Here is a 20,098-nt window from a genome sequence, read left to right as displayed (position 1 = left end):
TTTCATATGATTTATTAACTGTTTTCCTTATGGGGAGAAAAGTTGTCTCCACAAGGTCAAGGATGTATGGTAGGCCTATTGCCATGTTGTGGACACACACGCACACACACACACATTATATCACCGTTACAACCCACTAGGGCAGTGTTTCCCAACCCTGTTCCTGGAGGCACACCAACAGTGCACATTTTGGATGTCTCCCTTATCTGACCCATATATTTCTGGTCTTGGAGTATCTACTAACGAGCTGATCAGTGTGTTTGATTAGGAAGAGTTGGAAAATGTGTAGTGTTGGTGTGCCTCCAGGAACAGGGTTGGGAAACACTGCACTAGGGTATCGGCTGCAACAACAGCACTCTTTGGCCTTAATATTAATTTACACAGTTTAGAGATAACTTCTAAACGACATAGAACACAGATATGGGAATATTACACTGAACAAAATTATAAACGCAACACTTTTGTTTTTGCCCCTATTTTTCATGAGCTGAACTCAAAGATCTAAGACTTTTTCTATGTACACAAAAGGCCTATTTCTCTCAAATATTGTTCACAAATCTGTCTAAATCTGTGTTAGTGAGTACTTCTCCTTTGCCGAGATAATCCGTCCACTTCACAGGTGTGGCATATCAAGATGCTGATTAGACAGCATGATTATTGCACAGGTGTGCCTTAGGCTGGCCACAATAAAAGGACACTCTAAAATGTGCAGTTTTACTGTATTGACCGTTCGCAGGCCCCTCCCACAAAACGGCCATTGTCCAATCACACATCATAGCAACCGTTACTATGTGAGCAGGTCCGTCAAACATTGACTCCAAGCAAGATGGTGAAGCGGTGCGCCTACGGCGTTTGTAAATCGGACACTAGGTACCCCGAGAGATTGTCTGGAGGAGTTGTGTTCTTTCCGTTTCCAAAGCCGAAAACACAACGTGAGTGGTGCCTACAATGGATAAAACAGTGTGGACGGCCCCACTCCCAGTTAAATGTGTCGAACATGGTTAACTCGCGTGCAGCGTGCGTGAGACTGAGACACTGAGATTAGTCAAAGAAACATGGAGAAGCCAGATCAAGAGGATCCACAAAGGAATTACGTTTTCTAAAGGGTTGTTGTTAACATGATATTCTCAGGGGAAAATGAGCAGCAGTGAAGCACCCGTAGACTAACGTTACAGTGCACGTTCGCAACGGGGAAAGCATGAAGCTTACTTAACAACATCAGTACATATATATCAATATCGTAACGAATAGAAATAACCTTAAATAATATAACGTTATGGTTATCTGCATCTTTCCGTCTCTTATGTTTAGTTACTTTTTAAACACGAAAATGGCATTCAGCATGACACGCAAGCGGTTGCCGTGGTAATGAACAACCTGCTTGGTAAAGTGAATGTATAATCCTGTATCTGAGGCAAAATTACTAAATATGCAGCGCGAGTTATATATTTCTAACTCCAAACATTAGCCACTGAACCAGCTTATAAAATCTTCTTCAAGGCTGTGCTGGTTGAATTTGAGGTACAGGTCATGGGGTTTCTCAGATTTCGCTTGAGACCGTTATAGCCATTCGCCTCGATAGTAGTCGTGTCTCCTTCATTGCGTATTTTTATATTTTGAATATATCCCTCCACTGCATACTGTAACCCCTTTTGCCTCGATCTGGAGGATATCGCTGAGGTATTGCTCCAAAAAAGGTCACTGACACTCACGGGTATACCTCTTCCCGTCATGGCAATCTGTCGCGCTGGTCGTGTTTGACCATTTGTTTGACGGGCATAGCAACAATAACTAGGGGGCGTGGCTTTTGCGAACGATCAATTGGGGGGTGGGGGTGGGATTGGTGGATTTGGTCCGAAAACCAGTCAGTATCTGGAGTGACCACCATTTGCCTCACACAGTGCAACACATCTCCTTCGCATAGAGTTGATCAGTTTGTTGATTGTGGCCTATGGAATGTTGGTCTTCTCCTCTTCACTCTTCAATGGCTGTGCGAAGTTGCTATAATAATAATGATGCTAATAATCATGCTGTCTAATCAGCATCTTGATATGCCACACCTGTGACTCACCTGTTAGTGAGCACTTCTCTGCAAAGGAGAAGTGCTCACTAACACAGATTTAGACAGATTTGTGAACAATATTTGAGAGAAATAGGCCTTTTGTGTACATAGAAAAAAGTCTTAGATCTTTGAGTTCAGCTCATGATAAAAGGGGGCAAAAACAAAAGTGTTGCGTTTACAATTATGTTCAGTGCATATAAAGGTTCAAGACACATGACGCAAGAAAACTTAGTACAGACATTTCAACAAAATGTTACAGCACTCTCCTACTGCCGTAAGCCTGCATTTGAAATATTGAGTATCTAGTAGACGCAACCGAATGCGCGCGCGTGCCTATCCATGCAGTTACCATCATCATCAGTTGCACTTCCCTGGGTCCACTGAATCCACTTTAAAACGAGTCGTGCATGAAAAAAATCAAAGGTAAAATCTGTTTGATTTGCCGATAAAACCCCTGAAAAAAAAAAAAAAAACACTGAGAAGGATGAAAGCCCGGCAGCCGGCAGCCTGATCATCTGATTGGATGTTTGGTTGCGTCCTCACCGCAAAGATCCATCATCAGAGCTACTCAGTCTAGGGCACAGGCACATAACGGTTGTAAAGGGTACCTGTTATCATTTATGGCTGCACGGTTTTACAAAAAAGTGATTGTTAACAGTGATTGTTTTAACATTTTTGCGTTACCAGGGATTTCCATCATGAAGTTTAAGACCAGTCTGGATGCGATGCGCGTGCATTGAGGACGCTGGAAAGGTGCGTGTCTTTCTCCATTCTTCACTTGAAAACACTGAAGGTTTAAATGAAGTATTTCTTGAAGTAACATTCATATAAAGTACCTTTTTAATATCAAAATCGGTCAACTGCTCTAGTACAGACGAAATATGCATGCATACAATTCATTCATAAAATATTTTATATAAATGTTTTAATTTTCTTAAAGCTGCTATTAAGTAATGTAATTAACGTTTTAAAGATTATTGCATGCATATATCCACACCGAACCTCACATTGCTCGTATTATTATAACGTCCATTCATACCGTAGTTTTTAATTTCTTGTTGCTTCGAATTTTTACGCGTCGTGATTAATTTAAAGGGAGTGTGGATTGATATTAAAAAAAAGTTTAATCACCTACTGACATTCTGAGACATATGCTATCTCAAATGAATCAATGAAAGGGCTATAAAAATGCATTCGCTGTCCCTGTGTATAATAGCTTAACATAATAGAATATGCGTTTCCATGGATTTACATTTTAAGTGAGTTAGGCAAAAGTGGGACATAAGGTAGAGTGGGTAAAAATAATTGTTATTACTGATTACCGCTTAAATACTAGGAAGCCGGTCAGATAAAGTGGGACACCTTTAAAACTGTTCAGATGGATTATGATGATCATTAATCAATATATTATTATGGGCTAATATCAACAATGCCAGCCAGGCAAGGTTAGAGTTATTGTAGCCTACTGTATGTTATTGTTACCTTTCTGACGACAGGTTTTACTGGTAATCAAATAGCTGATTGCTGATATGTTCTACAAATCAGTTGCTGAGATGAGATGGCATTGATTGTTTTTACTGGGGGGGGGGGGGGGGGGGGGGGGCAAAATATACACACACAATGGATATAAAAAGTCTACACACCCCTGTTAAAACAGCTTTGTGATGTAAAAAATTAAACAACGATATATCTAATTTTTGCGCCTTTAATATAAAAAACCAAGTGAACCAACTGAAAACCAAAGTGACAAATTTTAAGAGAAAAAATGGGTAAGTGGCTGGGTAACAACAAATGGGTAAGTGGCTGTGTTCAGGGGCTGCGTCCGAAATCTTAAAAACGCTGCCTTCGGAGGACGCATTCCAAAGCAGGAAGGCATGATTAATGTCCGTCCAAATCCAATGTAGCTTCACTTCTCCTGTTACCTTCATCCGATTGATTTTTGAAGGCAGCATAGATGTATCCTTCACTGCCTTTGATATCCCACAATCCAATGCTTTCCATTCTGTGACAATTGAGCTAAAAATATAAAGATGGCATCTGAAAGATGCGGTTGGTGGTCAGTTTGTGTGTAAATGTATGTTTTTGACCAACGGTTTCCACTCCTGATGTAATTTATAGCGAGAAATTACTATTGTAGTAGCCAAATTAGTTATCACCAAAGCTCGCTCAATTTTGCTGTAGATCATTAACCGCTACGTTATGTCCGAAATCAGTTTCACAATACTGTTGGGGAATTTACAGTGAAGACTCGTGGACCAGATATGATGAATGAAGACCGGGCGTCAGAGATAAAATCACTTGAAGACATTTTTTACTGAAGAATAGTTAGCAATTTTTTTTATCAGCAGAAGTCAGCTTCAAAACTCAGCAAGGAGTTTGTAGGCCTCTCTGTGTACACACACTCAAGGTTACTAACGCCATTACTTCAGGTTGAATGATTCTGATTGGTTAAGACATGATAACTTCGAAAATCTCCACATATGGACATATAGTTTGAAGCATATCTCCATTGATTATCCAGTTGACAACAGGTATCCTTGGTTAGGCACGAAGTGACCCTGCATCAATGTCACGTATCAGCGTTTCTTGGCTACAGCTTGTCTGAAAGATGTTCATTTCATCTCTCCTGGGTGCCAGTTTTTACCTCACGAAAGTCAAACTGTAACAAAGGATACTGACACACACACACACACACACACACACACACACACACACACACACACACACACACACACACACACACACACACACACACACACACACACACACACACACACACACACACACACACACACACACACACACAAACAAACACAGCTTCTTTGAGGTTGGAGTTGGTTAAGCACTGGTTTGATCAGGAAACTTTCCCAAAACATACTGATAAGATGTCCTTACTCTCAGTAAGAGGTTCAGACAATAGCCTATTTTTCTTTATTCTCTAGTGCGGACCAGGCACCACGGTTCGGCACGCATGTGATTCGCGGATTAACTGCAAAGTTTAACCATCATAGAGTGAAAGTTTATCATTTGGACATGTTCTGTCTTCCCAATTTACACATTTAAACAATTTTAAACGCATAAGAAGAGGTGGGACTCGTACTTCAGACAGTGCACTTCAGACAGCGCTTGAACACCGAATTGATTCCTCTTTTTCGTTTACTTGCACTTGAACGGACACATACACACAAAATGATGTCAAAATACCCGTCTCGGCAAGTATTCTCTCTGTTATACCATACCATACCATACCAACTTTATTTGTAAAGCACATTTAAAAACAACCGAGGTTGACCAAAGTGCTGGACATTAACATAATTTCAGACACAGTTGTAAAAACATGGGAAACAACAACGAGCAAGAAAATTAAAAACAATAAACAAACTAGAAAACTATATTTTGCAAGATACAACTCTCAAGCAGGTTTAAATGCCAATGAATAAAAGTGCGTCTTAAGTCGTGATTTAAAAACGTGCAGGCTAGGGGCTAATCTGACGTGCAGAGGCAGATCATTCCACAGCCTTGGGGCCACAACTGAAAATGCTCGATCACCCCTATTTTTGAGCCGCGTTCTGGGGACAGAAAAGAGTAGCTGGTCAGCAGACCTTAATGACCTCAGAGGAGCGTGCGTCTTCAGTAGTTCGGAGATATAAACTGGCGCTTGACCATAAAGAGATTTAAAAACAAACAACAGAATCTTAAAATGTATTCTAAAACAAACCGGTAGTCAATGAAGGGAGGCAAGAACAGGCGTAATGTGATCTCGTTTTCGTGTTCCGGTAAGGACTCGAGCAGCAGCATTTTGAACCATTTGTAATCTGGAGAGGGAGGTCTGGTTAATGCCCACATATAAAGCATTACAATAGTCCAGACGAGTTGTGATAAAAGCATGTACAACCCTCTCAAAATCCGTAAAAGATAAAAATGGCTTCAGTTTGGTAAGCAGTCTAGTTGAAAGAAACTAGCTTTTACAATGGAATTTATCTGCTTCTCTATAGTCGAAAATCACTATCCATCTTAACACCAAGGTTAGTTACCATGGACTTGACATAGGGTGCCAGGGGACCTAGGTCCAATTGGGAAGCGCTAGTAGAGCTACTGGGTCTAAATAACATGACTTCAGTTTTTCTTTCATTAAAATGTAAAAAGTTTAAAGCCATCCAGGCTTTAATGTCATAAAAACAATCTAACAGTCTTTTTAAGGAATTTTCACCTTTACTTTTTATAGGCAAGTAGATCTGTGAATCGTCGGCATAAAAATGGTAACTGATGTTATACTTCTTCAAGATGGATCCAAGGGGAAGTAAATAAAGAGAGAAGAGAATCGGGCCCAAAATAGAGCCCTACGGAACTCCACATATCAGTGGTACTTTGGCTGAAGTAAAGCCACCAATACCAACCTTGAATACTCTCTCTGATAAAAATGATCTAAACCATTCTAATGCAGTGCCTTTAATCCCCACGTTGTGTTCGAGACGAGCGATAAGAACACTGTGGTCGACAGTATAGAATGCAGCTGTGAGATCTAACAGCATAAGAATTGCAGAATTTCCGGAGTCTGTTGTCATTAAAGATCATTAAAAACTTTTATAAGTGCAGACTCTGTACTGTGAAACGCTTTAAAGCCAGACTGGAACACCTCAAGGATACCATGCAGATCTAAAAAAGATTGTAGCTGCACGAGAACCGCCTTCTCTAGAATCTTGGATATGAAAGGAAGTTTAGAGATCGGACGATAATTTGCAAGAACTGAGGTGTCCAGATTTGGCTTTTTGATAACGGGCTGCACCACTGCCTCTTTAAAACAAGGTGGCACATAACCTAAAGTAAGACTGCTGTTGATGGTTGCATGGATGATTGGTCCAATAGTATGCCATACTTCTTTAAAAAGACGAGGTGGAATGATATCAGTAGGACAAATTGAAGGTTTTAAATGTGTAAGAATATCAGTAAGGGCCGAGAGGGATACAGGCTCAAACTCAGTGAGAACTGCTGGACACACTATGGAAATGGAGGGGTCAAAGGCTGGAAGTGGGATGCTAGCTCTAATGGTAGTAATCTTTTCCACAAAAAAGTGGAGAAATTTTTCACAGGCCGCAGAAGATTCTTCCTGATTTATGGATTGTGGGATATGAAGAACAGAGTTAATTTTGCTAAAAAGAACATGAGGTTTATGGCAGTTATTTTCAATAATATCAGAGAGATATTTTGCCTTTTCAGCTTTAACAGTCCTCTGGTAATCACGCCAGCAATCCTTTAGAATTTCGTAGAATACCTGTAATTTATGTTTTTTCCATTGACGCTCGGCTTTCCTACACTTTTGCCTAGCAACTCGAGTTTAGTCATTGATCCAAGGTTCAAAATTAGATTTGGAACGCCTGGGTTTTAGTGGTGCAATTTTGTCGAGAATTTTTCTGCAGGTGAATAAAAAAGAAGAAATCAACTCATCTGTACCTAGACAGGCGGAGAACCCTGTAGTTTCCATAACAGTATTAAAAGTTTCGGAGAATTGTACAGCAGTGGCAGGTGTAATCACCCTGCAGAAACGAAGCGGAGCACATTCCTTAACAATATTACTGGAAAGGGCAACGTCAAATAAAACAGGTGCATGATCAGAGAAGACAGCGTCATGTACTTCAATATTTAAAATAGGGAGACCGTATGACAAAACTAAATCTAATGTGTGGCCATGGATCTGCGTTGGACCACTTACAAACTGTGTAAGATTCAAAGCATGATAAGATTTAAAAAATCTTTACCCAACAAATTCATAGGACAGCATACATGAATGTTCATATCTCCTACAATTAAGATCTGGTCATATTTCAGCATGATTTCAGACAAAAATTCAGAAAAGTCTCCGATGAAGTTTTTGTTGTATTTCGGAGGTCGATAAATGAGTGCACACAGAACGGGCGGAGATTTGCCCAATTCAAACATTATTAATTCAAAACTTTTTTCACCTGTTATGTCATAAGTGAACAGTTGAGAAAGAAACCGGATGTGTGTCAGCCTGCTATTCCTGCTGTTGTGTAATTAATGTTAATAAAATAAAAAAAACATCATCATCATCGTCATCTTCCATGTTCGAGAGAAAAGAAGAAAGTGAGGAGAGCAGTCAGGAGGAAAGTGATGAAAAACAGCTTGTAGGATAAGTGTGTCACGTAAAGTGTGAGTACCAAGCAGCATCTTGGGAACCAGACCAACAAAGTTATGTGCACCCATGTCTATAATGGTGGTGTTGGTAATTTGGTGGTGGCTTTAGTGAAGGTGGAGGGAATCGTGGATAGCTCCAAGTACCAGTCGAATTTGGAACAGAACCTTCTTGTGTCTGCTGAAAATTAAGAGAACTTTCACCTTTCAGCATTACAATGATCCAAAACAGACATCTAGACATCGAGTGAGGTCGTATGAATTAGTACGAATTAGCCACCTTTTAATCACTCGTACGAATTCGTACGAATTGGTCGTGAGCATTGGGCATTTCAACAGATCTGGAATGTGTTTGCAAAGAAGAGTGGGGACATAATCCCAAATCAAGATGTGCTTAGATAATAGACTCCTATCCAAACAGATGCAATGCTGTAAAAAAAATCAAAAGGTGCTTAAACTAAGTATTAGTTAGTGTGTACACTGATGCAGTTAGTTATTCCACGTTTGATATATTTTTTTCTCTGACGTGTCACTTTAGTTTTCAGTTGCATTGCATGGGTTGTAATTTTTGCTTGCTAATGATTACCTCAACCTTTATATTGTCTAGTCTGCATTTATATTGTGCAAATCTGTTTGACACAGGTCTCCATCATGCTAAAGGTGCAATCTGAGTTTACGCTGACTTCATGAAGGGCTCTTTAACCTCATTTAATCATTTCATCCTTGGATTCCCGTGATGGCTCTGATCTGCCTTTGCGACTCTATGAATGGATCAGACCAGGCTCATGTGTTCTGCAACACCACTACATTCAACTTTACCGGGGATGAGAGTGGGGACTGTCACCTTCAGACCGTGGATGAAGTTCTGTTTAGTTTCCTGGGCCCTAGACGATCTCCTTTCTTCTTCCCTGTGACCTTTACGTACATCCTCATCTTCATCACAGGGGTCTTGGGAAACCTTCTCACCTGCACTGTGATCACTAAAGACAGGAAGATGCGGATACCCAGTAACCTATATCTCTTTAGCCTGGCCATCTCGGACCTGCTGGTGCTGCTCTTCGGGATGCCGCTGGAAATCTACGAGCTGTGGCAAAACTACCCTTTCCCCTTCAGCGAAAGCATGTGCTGCTTTAAGGTCTTCTTATTTGAGATGGTTTGTTTTGCTTCCGTGCTCAACGTTACAGTGCTGAGCGTGGAGCGCTACATAGCTGTGATTCACCCGCTCAAAACCCGCTGCTTCATAACCAACAAGCACGCTCAAAGGGTCATCGCCAGCGTTTGGGCTCTGTCCCTGTTCTGTGCCATCCCAAACACCTCGCTTCACGGCCTACAGTACCAGTACCTGCCAGAGAGGGTTCTGGAGTCAGCTACCTGCAACCTGCTCAAGCCCAAATGGGTGTATAATTTGGTGATCCAGGTCACCACCGTGCTCTTTTACGTTGTCCCCATGATGATGATAAGTGTGCTGTATCTGCTGATTGGTCTGACACTGGGCAGGGGACAGAAGCAGAGGAAGGACAAGCTGGGCAACCACAGCAACGACAGCTGGAAAATCCATCTGGACAGTAGTCGGAAGAGGCAGGTCATCAAGATGCACTGTGAGTGATGGGCTGATGTTTACAATAAAAATAAATTACAAAACTGCACAAAGCAGTGATCTTTTAGTATTATTTATATATAGTTTTTATTAATATTTTAAAGATCCTTTATTATTATATTTTCAGAAGTTTATTTGAGAAGTTTTGTTATATTATTTAGGTTTCATTTATATTAATTTCAGTTTTAGTTGTAGGCCTACTTCAGCTTACTATTTTGTTTTTGCTTTATCTCAAGTAAAACCAAATGTACTAGTTTTATTTTTAGCAACCCTGGCACAATGTTCGTAAAATTATATAACTCCACCATTATTTCACAATCAAAATGGTGCTTTAGACTAAATAAATAGATAAAGATTAAAAGAGAGATTAAAGTCTTCAGTGCACATGGTATGATTTTCATTTCAAAAGTATGTTCATGTAAGTATGCATAAAACTTTCTTTTAAAAATAAAGGCCACACAATGTAATGGCCGCAACATTTATATTTAAAGGTTCTCTAAGCGATCCTGGGTGACGTCACTTCTTGTTGACGTTCGAACTATTGTCAAACTAAACGGAGGCTAGCTAGACCCTCCCTCCTCCTCATCCGCACACTAACCCCCCAAACCACACCCCCAAACCCTTCTTGTCGGTCATTGGCTGGAACAGTTTGTTATGTTTTGGGGAGCGGGTCGCTGCAGTTTGTTTTTGGTGCTGTTTGTGAAGCATGGGCTGTCTACAGAGATCGCGTTTCTTTACAGTGTGTTCAGGGGACAGGCAGCCAGCGGATAGTGAGGAGATGTTTGCTGTATGTGACAAAAAATGTTTTGGCCTAAAAAACACATGACATCGCTTAGAGCACCTTTAAGATATGCGAGTAATTTGTCATTTCAAACTACAGTCTTATTTTCTTTTGTTTACTTTTGCACATCATTATGGAAAATCAAATCCAAATGAGTTGCATCCGTAATCCACTGGCATGGCAAATTCAAATACCACTGTAAAAGCCTGCTGAGCATCACTTAGATGCCTGAAAACATCCATCTGGATGGTTTTCATTTTTGGAGTGGTAAAATCTTTAGACAAACAATTTAAAGGTGCAGTGTGTGACTTTTAGCGACATCTAGCGGTTCGGTTGCGAGTTTACACTAAGGGCTCAGCACACCGCTCACCCCTCCCTTTCGAAGAAGCTACGGTGGCTAAAAAACGGGACAAACATCGTCGTCTGAGACAGCAGAGAATAGCCAGCGTAAACCAAGTTTCTGTACCACAGTCCATTATAAACCACATCATGGATAAAGGATCAAGGGTCTTAATACATAATATAATAATAGTAATCAGCTGAATGTCTCACCAACGTAACCAGCACATTTCTCCCCACATAGCAAACCCATTATACAGCGAGGGAGAAGAACCACATGAAACTATGTAACTATATATTTTTTCTAACAGGGTAGTAAAAGTTTAGCTGCCTAATATGAGCTGTTACTGTGGCTGAGCTGGTTAAAGCGTTAAGCCTTGTTTAAACTCGACGCGTCCGCATGAGCCCAAAGGTGCGTGCGGCAAAAATGACGTGATTGTAACAGCGGGCGCGCCTCCGCATCCCCTACACACCACTTACTACACACAATAGGCTTTTTTTCTATGATTTTGGAAAGTATATCGACTTAAAATGCTTCCAAGATCGACGGGTTGGTGATTCCTGTAACTGTTTTACGGTCACTAGCCGCGTTTCCATTACAGATTTGCGCAAAACTTTTGCGATTTTTTCTAAATATCGATAAAAAACTATTGCGAAATGACGGCGTTTCCATTAACCGATGTTATGCGACTTTGGACGTTTGTAGGTTTATAGCACATGTGAATAGACGTGCAGCCACCGCACTAGACATTATTATTATTAATGGAAGGAGACGTGGTGTGTTATCCAAGCATTAATGGTACGGAAAGACCCTAATACTGTGAACGGCACATGAGGTGTTTCTGTGTGTTTCTCCCTCATTTCTGCTCCAAGGTCTTGATTGTGGCATTTCTTTGAGGTTTAGAATCCAGTATTCCTGGAATTCTTTTTCCTTTTATGAATTTAATAAAGAACTTTGTCTCGTATTCTGTCCAAACGGTCCGTGTACTTTTGCGTCAATTTATTTTTCCTTTTTTAACCCGTAGCCTAATTGAAAAACGAAAAATGAACGGTTGTTGTATTTTTAAAGCGCAAAGTTGAACAACAAATTTTCAATTTGAACTGTAGTACACATCAAATGCTACGCAAAAAAATAGACGAATTTTCAGATTTTTGTTTATGACTTTTTGCCCCTTTATTAAACATATAAAATATTCACAAATTAATATGAAAAAAATGTTGATTTTACTGGTTTTCTAAGGCCAAATTAGAACCCGATGATATTTTTCCCGCAGTGCTAAATAAGAAGAGCCATGTCTCTGGAACCATAGCCGACAGAGAGGTGATTTATAGGTGATTATAGGCTAATGATAATAAATGTGTCTGAAAAAATAACGAGGCATTTTAATTGTTTATTAATAAACTAGTGTTAGTGCCGACTGCAAACATATTTTCATCTCCACTGTAAAACGGATGCGCCTTTAGAGAGAAATGCACCTTTCATATGCATTACATAATCAGAAGGTATTTGCTTTCGATTTGAATTTGTTCGTTTAAAAGTGGACATTTCAAGCTTTAGCCTACATAGGCTATATTTTGTTTCAGTTCATTTCTGAGACATGTTCCAGTTCACGGAGATCATGAAAGCGCGCCTGATTGTTTTCTTTTATTTTGCAAAAGAAGAACGTTTTCTTGTTATTGTGAGTTTACACAAATAAAAGTAGTTGCGGATTATGTATTATTATTTTCTGTATGACCATAAATGATAGAGTATTTTAAGTTCTTTCCACTGTTGACAGGAAAATGCAAGTGTTCGCGTCCGCGCCTCCGTCATGCAGTGCGCGCTCCACACTCGCACACACACTTGGATAGGCTATACGTCAAAATCTTGTGTTTATTTGTGATAATCTTAGCCCTGTATTATTATTGTCTAACCTGTATTATGAATGACATTTGACGAATTGCGTTGTTCCTTTTTTGGATAAACGCGCCTTCTAACTATGTAGCCAAATAAATGTAATAGGCTAATAATAATTATTATTATTATTATTTGCGTTTATAACTATAAATGACTGCACTTAAGACAGTAATATGTTTATCATAAAATAATTGATGAATGTATTATTTTTATATAACCTTTTACAGTTTTGGAAAATGAGTTTGTGTTATATTTCTTTTTTTGTATGAGAAGTCTTTTTTTTTTTGCTATTCTATTATAGCCTACTGAGCTTTTTCCGATCGAGGGAACAGTTTGTACTCAACCATGAGTAGGCCTACGGTTTATAAACTTGAGGGGACGGATTGCAAAACCGTCGCCACAGATTTTTTTTCATTTAGGCTATTTTATTTTTTTCACAGACGCTCCATATTATCTAAATGTTCCGGGTCAAAATGAAATGCAGAAATCAAATTTCGCAAAGTTGTAGGCCTATGTCAATTAGGCCTATTTGATTTTCAATTAAATAAGCAATAGGCTATATAAGGAAAATAAGTTTGTATGTGAATATTTTTTCACCAGTCTAAAAACTAATAAAGAAGAAAGCATGTTTTTCGTTTTTCATACGAGTTAAAGGAAAAACGAATGGAGGCAATAGCCTACACGGACCCCAAACACACGCGCCTTCTAAGTCAAGTGACTGTAATTGCGCAAAAACTGTTTCCATTGCAGTTTTGCGAAATATTCCTTTTTCGAATTGCCTGAAAAACCACCTCATGCGAGCGTAAAAACTTTTTTGCGATAAATGGGAGTTTTTGCGAAATTGACGTGTTTCCATTGAGCGTATTTTTAATTCGCAATTTCAATTTGCGCAATTTGAAGGGCAATGGAAACGCGGCTAATGACAAGAGTAGCCTACTAATCAGCTGTCTCACGAACTTAACCAGCACATTTATCCCCACATAGCAAAGCCATAACACAGCGAGGGAGAAGAATTAAGTTACATGAAACAATCCAACTACATATTTACACCACTGACAAGGGAAAAGTCACTACTCACGGGGTTTATGACTAGCTTCTTCTAGATTCCTGCGGCTTCTCTTTTAAGGTAGTGACGAAGCGCTCTGTAACACTGTTTGTTCGCATTCGGCTACGGTAGAAACATGACGTCACAATATGGCGACCTTCATAGAAGGGGATTCCCGTGCCTATGTAGATATAAATGCCTCATTCTAAGGTAATAAAAACATTACGGTTTATTAAGTAAGTTCTTTATACATCACTGAACACATAGTTATGGATGTCATATTGCATTTCTGTTAATAGATACTCAAAAATGTTACACATTGCACCTTTAAACCACCCCCGTGCCCTCCCTCCCCACACATTTGACATCTTCTGAATGCCTTTCCTTAATGGCGACGATGCTATTCCCTGAGAGTCTGCCACTTGTCATATAATGACTGTAAACCTACATAATGAAAAGGACCTAGACACTTTTATTTGCATTTATAGAGCATGTCTCTATACAATTACACACTGTGATGGCACAAATTACTCACCATTAAAGCTATTCACTTATAGACCCAAATATAACTATAAGCTCTTCAATTGCCATTATAGTGTTTACTTGAGTGTTTGAAAGATCCTTTAGCATTGCTTTTGTTGTCCTGGAAGGAAAATTTCAAAGCTTGCATGTTGACTAAATATTCTTTCATAGAAGACAAAAAACATTTATTGTACTGATAAAATAAATGTACAAAAGCGTTTTTTAATTTTCTGATTCACGCCTTGAATGACCCACCACTTCAGTTTTACTATAACTGAATATTTTCAGTCAGACGAACTGGTCAGTGGATAAGGCTGAATATTTATTAAATATTTGCTTAAAAAAATGCGGTACCCCACAGTATCATTGCGGTGGCTTTCCACAGTTCTGAACGTGGTGACTAGGTAGACTACTACGCATGCGCTGATTTGTTATTTGGAATATATGTAATGCACATGTAAACTAATATGTGAATCGGATTACAACGTTTAGTGAATTTTCAGAAATCCGATTTTTCTGAAATCGGATTGGATTCATTCTGATTGAAGAAAATGAGTGTAAACACGCAATAGAGTGCAATGTCCATCTTAGGTTGCTAGAAACTAAAAAGCTGGGCTTGCATATTTGCGTAAAGTATGTTTCTGGCCAAAATAAATATCTGACAGTGACTGACCAATGAGAATTAAGTAGAGAGACTGAGATGCTAGTGGATTTCTGGGCATGATGCCCATAGAGTAGTCTTTGAAACTGAGGGCTCACTTTCATAGTTGATTGTAACATTGATTTACATGCTTTCTTCTCTCTCTCTTCCTATAGTCGTGGTGGTTCTAGTGTTTGCCATCTGCTGGGCTCCGTTTCACATCGACCGACTGTTGTGGAGCTTCATCACAAGTTGGACGGACCACATGCATAACATATTCGAATATGTGCACATAATCTCGGGAGTGCTCTTCTACCTCAGCTCTGCTGTTAACCCCATCATCTACAACCTGCTCTCCAGTCGTTTCCGAGAACGGTTTCAAGCGCTGGTGTTCAGTCGCCTGTCGACGAGCTCTTCTATGCCTTTCTATGTCATCCCGAAAGACCCACCCACTGATCTCCAAGAGCAGGCGCGTGGGCAGCCCACTTCCTTTTGTCATTATCATCATCAGGTGGGAACAGGAGTATGACTGCTTTCATGTGAGAAAACATGAATAAATTCAGGTTGAGTTAGGGACACTTTTCCCCAGTCATCTCAATGAAGTGTCCCAATCAACCTGAATTCATCCTACTTGTACTTAATCTTTTGCTCAAGATAAAAGTAATTAAGTATTCTAAGTATTTGCTTGTAGTGTTTACTCTTTTGTAAGCCTATATAATTATTTTGAATGTTAATATGTTTGTAGAGATTTAGGAAACATGCTAAGTTCACATTCTTGTTTCTCAGAAGAAGAAAAAATGCTACAGCCAGTTATTCTACTTGTGCGTTCTGTGTCGGAATGTCTGTTTTTGTTTTGGTCGGTGTGATCCCCCCCCCCCCACTGCCAAATTACCCTGGGTTGCCAGTTGCATCAAAAACCCTCGGCATCCAGCTAAAATACTCTATGTCCAGAGGCATATTAAAACAGCCCAGTCTCATCCCAAGACGTCACCTGTCTGACGCTTTTGACCATACGTCAACATCCGACGTTTTAGGGTACCCTTTAACGCCAGTTAGATGACGCTATCTAATCCTAACCCTACCCCAGACCTAAACCTACCCGCGTCATCTAACTGACGCTAAAGGTAAAGAGTCAGTTAGATGACGCCCTAGGATCGTCATCTAACTGACGTTAAAGGGTACCCTAAAACGTCGGATGTTGACGTATGGTCAAAAGCGTCAGACAGATGACGTCTTGGGATGAGACTGTGTTAGCGGATAAATCAATTCATCAACTTATAGTGTAAGGCTCGTCGCTTTCCATTGTCCATTGAGATGCTTCCTGTTTCGTGTCCTCAATAGTAGCCTATAGTCATGTTATCAAAAATTATGTCGAAAATTAAAATGACATGAATATTGGTCATTTAAAATTAACTTAAAGCTGCAGTCTGTAGTTTTTCATCTTTGTCGCCATCTCTGTTCGAAATCTGCAATTGAGAATACGAATTTTCACCGGAAAATGTCATCTGAACAAGTAACATCCACTTTTGTTCTGACCAGCTAATGGAAAAAAAGCATTGCAGTAAATTGCGTTGATTAAATCTAACGATCGCTTATCATATCACGTCAAACCATGCAAATTATACTTTGTTCTCAAATTGTTAATGTTAACAACATCAGCATTGCGTGACTACATTTAATGGCCTTCCGATATTTATCCTTGTTTTCGCACGGGTCCGGTTGCAGTCTCTTTTTTTCTGTAGCCACTCCGAAGTCTTTTGCATTTTACAACGGGTGAATCTCCAGTTGTCACTGGTGTTTGTCGTTTGAACCTTTCTGGATCCGCCATCAAATTGATATTTAATTATTAATAACTATTAATTAAGTGCTGTGAGAAAAGGCTATAAATCTCCGCCTCCAGCATCCTCACACGCAATATAGCCTACTAGCCGAGACTCCTTCTTTATGTGTACAGATGTGACGTAATGACGCAAAGACATGCTCGAATCTCCCGCGGAAATCCACCAGTACCACTGGAATTAAAAACATTATTACAAGCTTACCGTTTTGAATCGAGCTAAGGCAAGCAGATAGTTTTGAACACTGGCTGGTTATGTACTTGCTCAAAAATTTATTTTGGATAATTTTTAACCCCAAAAAAGTTACGGACTGCAGCTTTAAAATCATGGTTAAAAGACAATCAAGTGTGTGCCCATACTTTGTAGCTATTTCAAATCACCTGAAGCATCCTTTGCCTTGTTTTATGTTTTGTTGTCCTTGTTTTAATGTACTTTATGTATTCTTATGAAATGTGGTCTACTGTATGTATAAGTATTGTTGATTTGTTTTAATGTATTTTATCTGACATTACACCTGCCCAGGGACTAGTTGAAAACTGGCACACTGACATAAATGTTTATTAATGTGCAGTCCCTGTAACTCTATTCTGTATAAAGAAAAAAAGAAAATATGAACGAAAATAATACGCTGTACAATTTTGCAGAAAAACCACTTGATTCATGGTCAATGTTAAAGTAGTCGTGAACGTTAGAGACAACAAGGTCATTGTTTCATTAATGACAAAATTGCTGCCATGCATCTGTTTCAAATGTTTTGTATAATTCAGATTGTGTCATATTGTATGAAAAGCATTACTATTCATCTTTGTTTATTCAAGGCTTTTTCATTCAAATTAGGCTTTATCCATTTAAATGATCTATTGATGTAGATCATACAGATATTAAGATGTGGTAACCAAACTGTGGGCAGATGTAGCTTGTTTAAAAAATCTATCTATCTATCTATCTATCTATCTATCTATCTATCTATCTATCTATCTATCTATCTATCTATCTATCTATCTATCTATCTATCTATCTATCTATCTATCTATCTATCTATCTATCTATCTATCTATCTAAAATCTAATCTAATCTATCTGACGTCTGTCCTGCACATCTTAAAAAAAACTGTATTAATGGTTCTATAAAATGGGCAATATCCATTCCAAACGAGTGCTGTTATTCTTGTTGTTCTTTTTGTCATTTGTGTCATGGGGACATGAACAGAAGGAAACATGCACATTGTTCCCGGGATCCATTTCCCGCACTAGAGAGAAGAGGAAGTATAATACTTGTGCCAGAAGGGAGTCATCGAAAAAATAGTGAAAATAGAACAATAAGAGCTGCACGGAACATTAATCTTTACAGACAATTAGGGAAAAGTATGTTTTATGTTTCAATTAACTGCAGGGGCTTGTCAGAATGCTGTGTGCAGGGGTTCTGGCTTAAATGTTGCAATTTAAATGTTTGTGCCAAAAGTGCTTCACTAGAATTCAATCTCATGAGAAATAGAATATTTCTTGTATCGTTTGATTGTTACTTGATTACACTGGAGAACTGTGGCTTCAATTTTAAAAGAAACAAATATTGGGGAGGGGGGGGGGGGGGGGAATGTCTAACATTTATAGACATTCACAAATGTCTATAAATGTTTATAGAACATTTATAGAATTAATAGAATAGAGAGAGAGAGAAAATATTAACACCAACTTCATATATTAATATATTAGAGTATATTAATTTGGCACACTCTAAAAATGTTTTGAATGTGTTCTGTTATAAATTCAGTTTCAGAGGGCATGTCTTACCAAATCGTCTGTTTTCCCCTATATGCCACATAATTAAGTTCCAATAGCAGATACCAGGGTTTATTTTGTTAAGCGTTATGTATTCCTCTGAATATTGCTTGTTTTATTTTTTGTAAATAAATTGTATTCAATTACCACAGTAAAAACTAAGCCTAAGCAAATTATGGACACAAACTCATTTGCATTCTCATAATTCCATTCTTGTCTCTCATTTGCATTCTCATAATTCCATTTTTGTCTCTCATAAAGTTAATATAATGTGATAGCGTTGTTATAATGTCAATCAGAAACACTTTTAAAGTGTAGTCACAAGTACAAAGTCTAAAAGTTAGAGCATTTTTAAGAATTTATAATTATCTTATGAATTTTTGGTTTTACCACAGTCTATAATTCACAATCAAAATGATTGTCATGCTGACCTTTTGATGATTAAATAGTCTATACATTAATATTCATTCATATAATGGGACAAGGCTTATTTTGCATAAAATACTATTTAAGCATTGGAAACTGAATTTATTTCTGCATATTCAGTTGCAATGGCATAGAAAATTAAACTGTGACAGTGATTTAGTGAGACCAATTTAGTGAAGTCTCAATAAGAGCTCATTGTTTGTATAATTTTGATTGAAAATGACTCATAATGTTAGATCCAGAAAATAGTATTAATAATTTATGTACAAAGGTAACTGTACAAAGGGTTTTATATACAGTACCTGCCAAGGTCTTGAAAGGAGTTTCAAAAACCCAGCTTTGCCATCACAGGAATAAATCACATTTTAAAGTCGGCATGAAATCAAATTTGACAAATCTTCTTTTTATGTGTTATATTGTAGTGTTTATTATAAATGATTTATCTGTGCACTTCATTATTATTTTTTTAATTCATGTACCGTTATAATCTTTAATCAAATACATTACCCTTTCCTCCCCCCTCGAAACGACCACTCTTCTCTTTCGGTCACGTGCAATGGCGAAAGGGTGCGGCCAGAGCCGATGAGGGTGCGGCTATCGGTGCAACGCCTCTAAGAGAAGATACATTCAAATCTGCCTCCATTTTGTTTGCAACGCCCAACCTCCAACGATCCAATCAATTCCCGAAGGACGAAATCAAGCCCCGCCCTACATTTTTTTCTAATTTCAGTAGCCGTTTCACTCGGATATACGTCACAACAAGGAAAAAATGACAATCTCAACTTCCGTTTCATGCAAGGGGGTAATCCACCAGCCGGAAACTGAAGTCTCCCCGGGCGCCGCCATTGGCTAACAAGCCTTCACCTGCTGTTAGCATTCCATTGACTCCCATTCATTTTGGCGTCACTTTGACAGCGAATAACTTTACATCTGAGACGTTTAAAGACTCCATTTGTCCATTATTTATTTCTAAAGAAACACGACAATGCATAAAATGCTCCATTACCTTGTATCTTACGTTGT

The 20,098-nt window shown here is 38.8% G+C and overlaps 1 protein-coding gene across 1 annotated transcript; it reads left to right on the top strand.

The window, feature by feature from the left end:
* Positions 1-2,687: 2,687 nt before the first annotated feature.
* On the top strand, positions 2,688-15,754 carry nmur3 (neuromedin U receptor 3). The gene is made up of 3 exons (XM_056251385.1): positions 2,688-2,815; positions 8,855-9,810; positions 15,210-15,754. Exons 2-3 carry the CDS (start codon positions 8,949-8,951, stop codon positions 15,560-15,562), a joined length of 1,215 nt encoding a protein of 404 aa, XP_056107360.1. The 5' UTR covers positions 2,688-2,815; positions 8,855-8,948; the 3' UTR covers positions 15,563-15,754.
* The last annotated feature ends 4,344 nt before the right edge of the window (positions 15,755-20,098 follow it).

The sequence above is a fragment of the Rhinichthys klamathensis genome, unplaced genomic scaffold (assembly GCF_029890125.1).
Source record: "Rhinichthys klamathensis goyatoka isolate OS25496 unplaced genomic scaffold, OSU_Roscu_1.1 h1tg000082l_1, whole genome shotgun sequence".
Lineage (NCBI taxonomy): Eukaryota > Metazoa > Chordata > Actinopteri > Cypriniformes > Leuciscidae > Rhinichthys > Rhinichthys klamathensis.
Note: the sequence above shows the minus strand (reverse complement) of the source record. Positions and strands in the feature narration are given on the sequence as shown.

Excerpts from the sequence above, each read along its gene's own strand:
- nmur3 (XM_056251385.1), top strand. The coding sequence starts at position 8,949 with ATGGCTCTGATCTGCCTTTGCGACTCTATGAATGGATCAGACCAGGCT. Across the intron at positions 9,811-15,209 it reads GCAGGTCATCAAGATGCACT|TCGTGGTGGTTCTAGTGTTT; the intron begins GTGAGTGATGGG and ends CTCTTCCTATAG.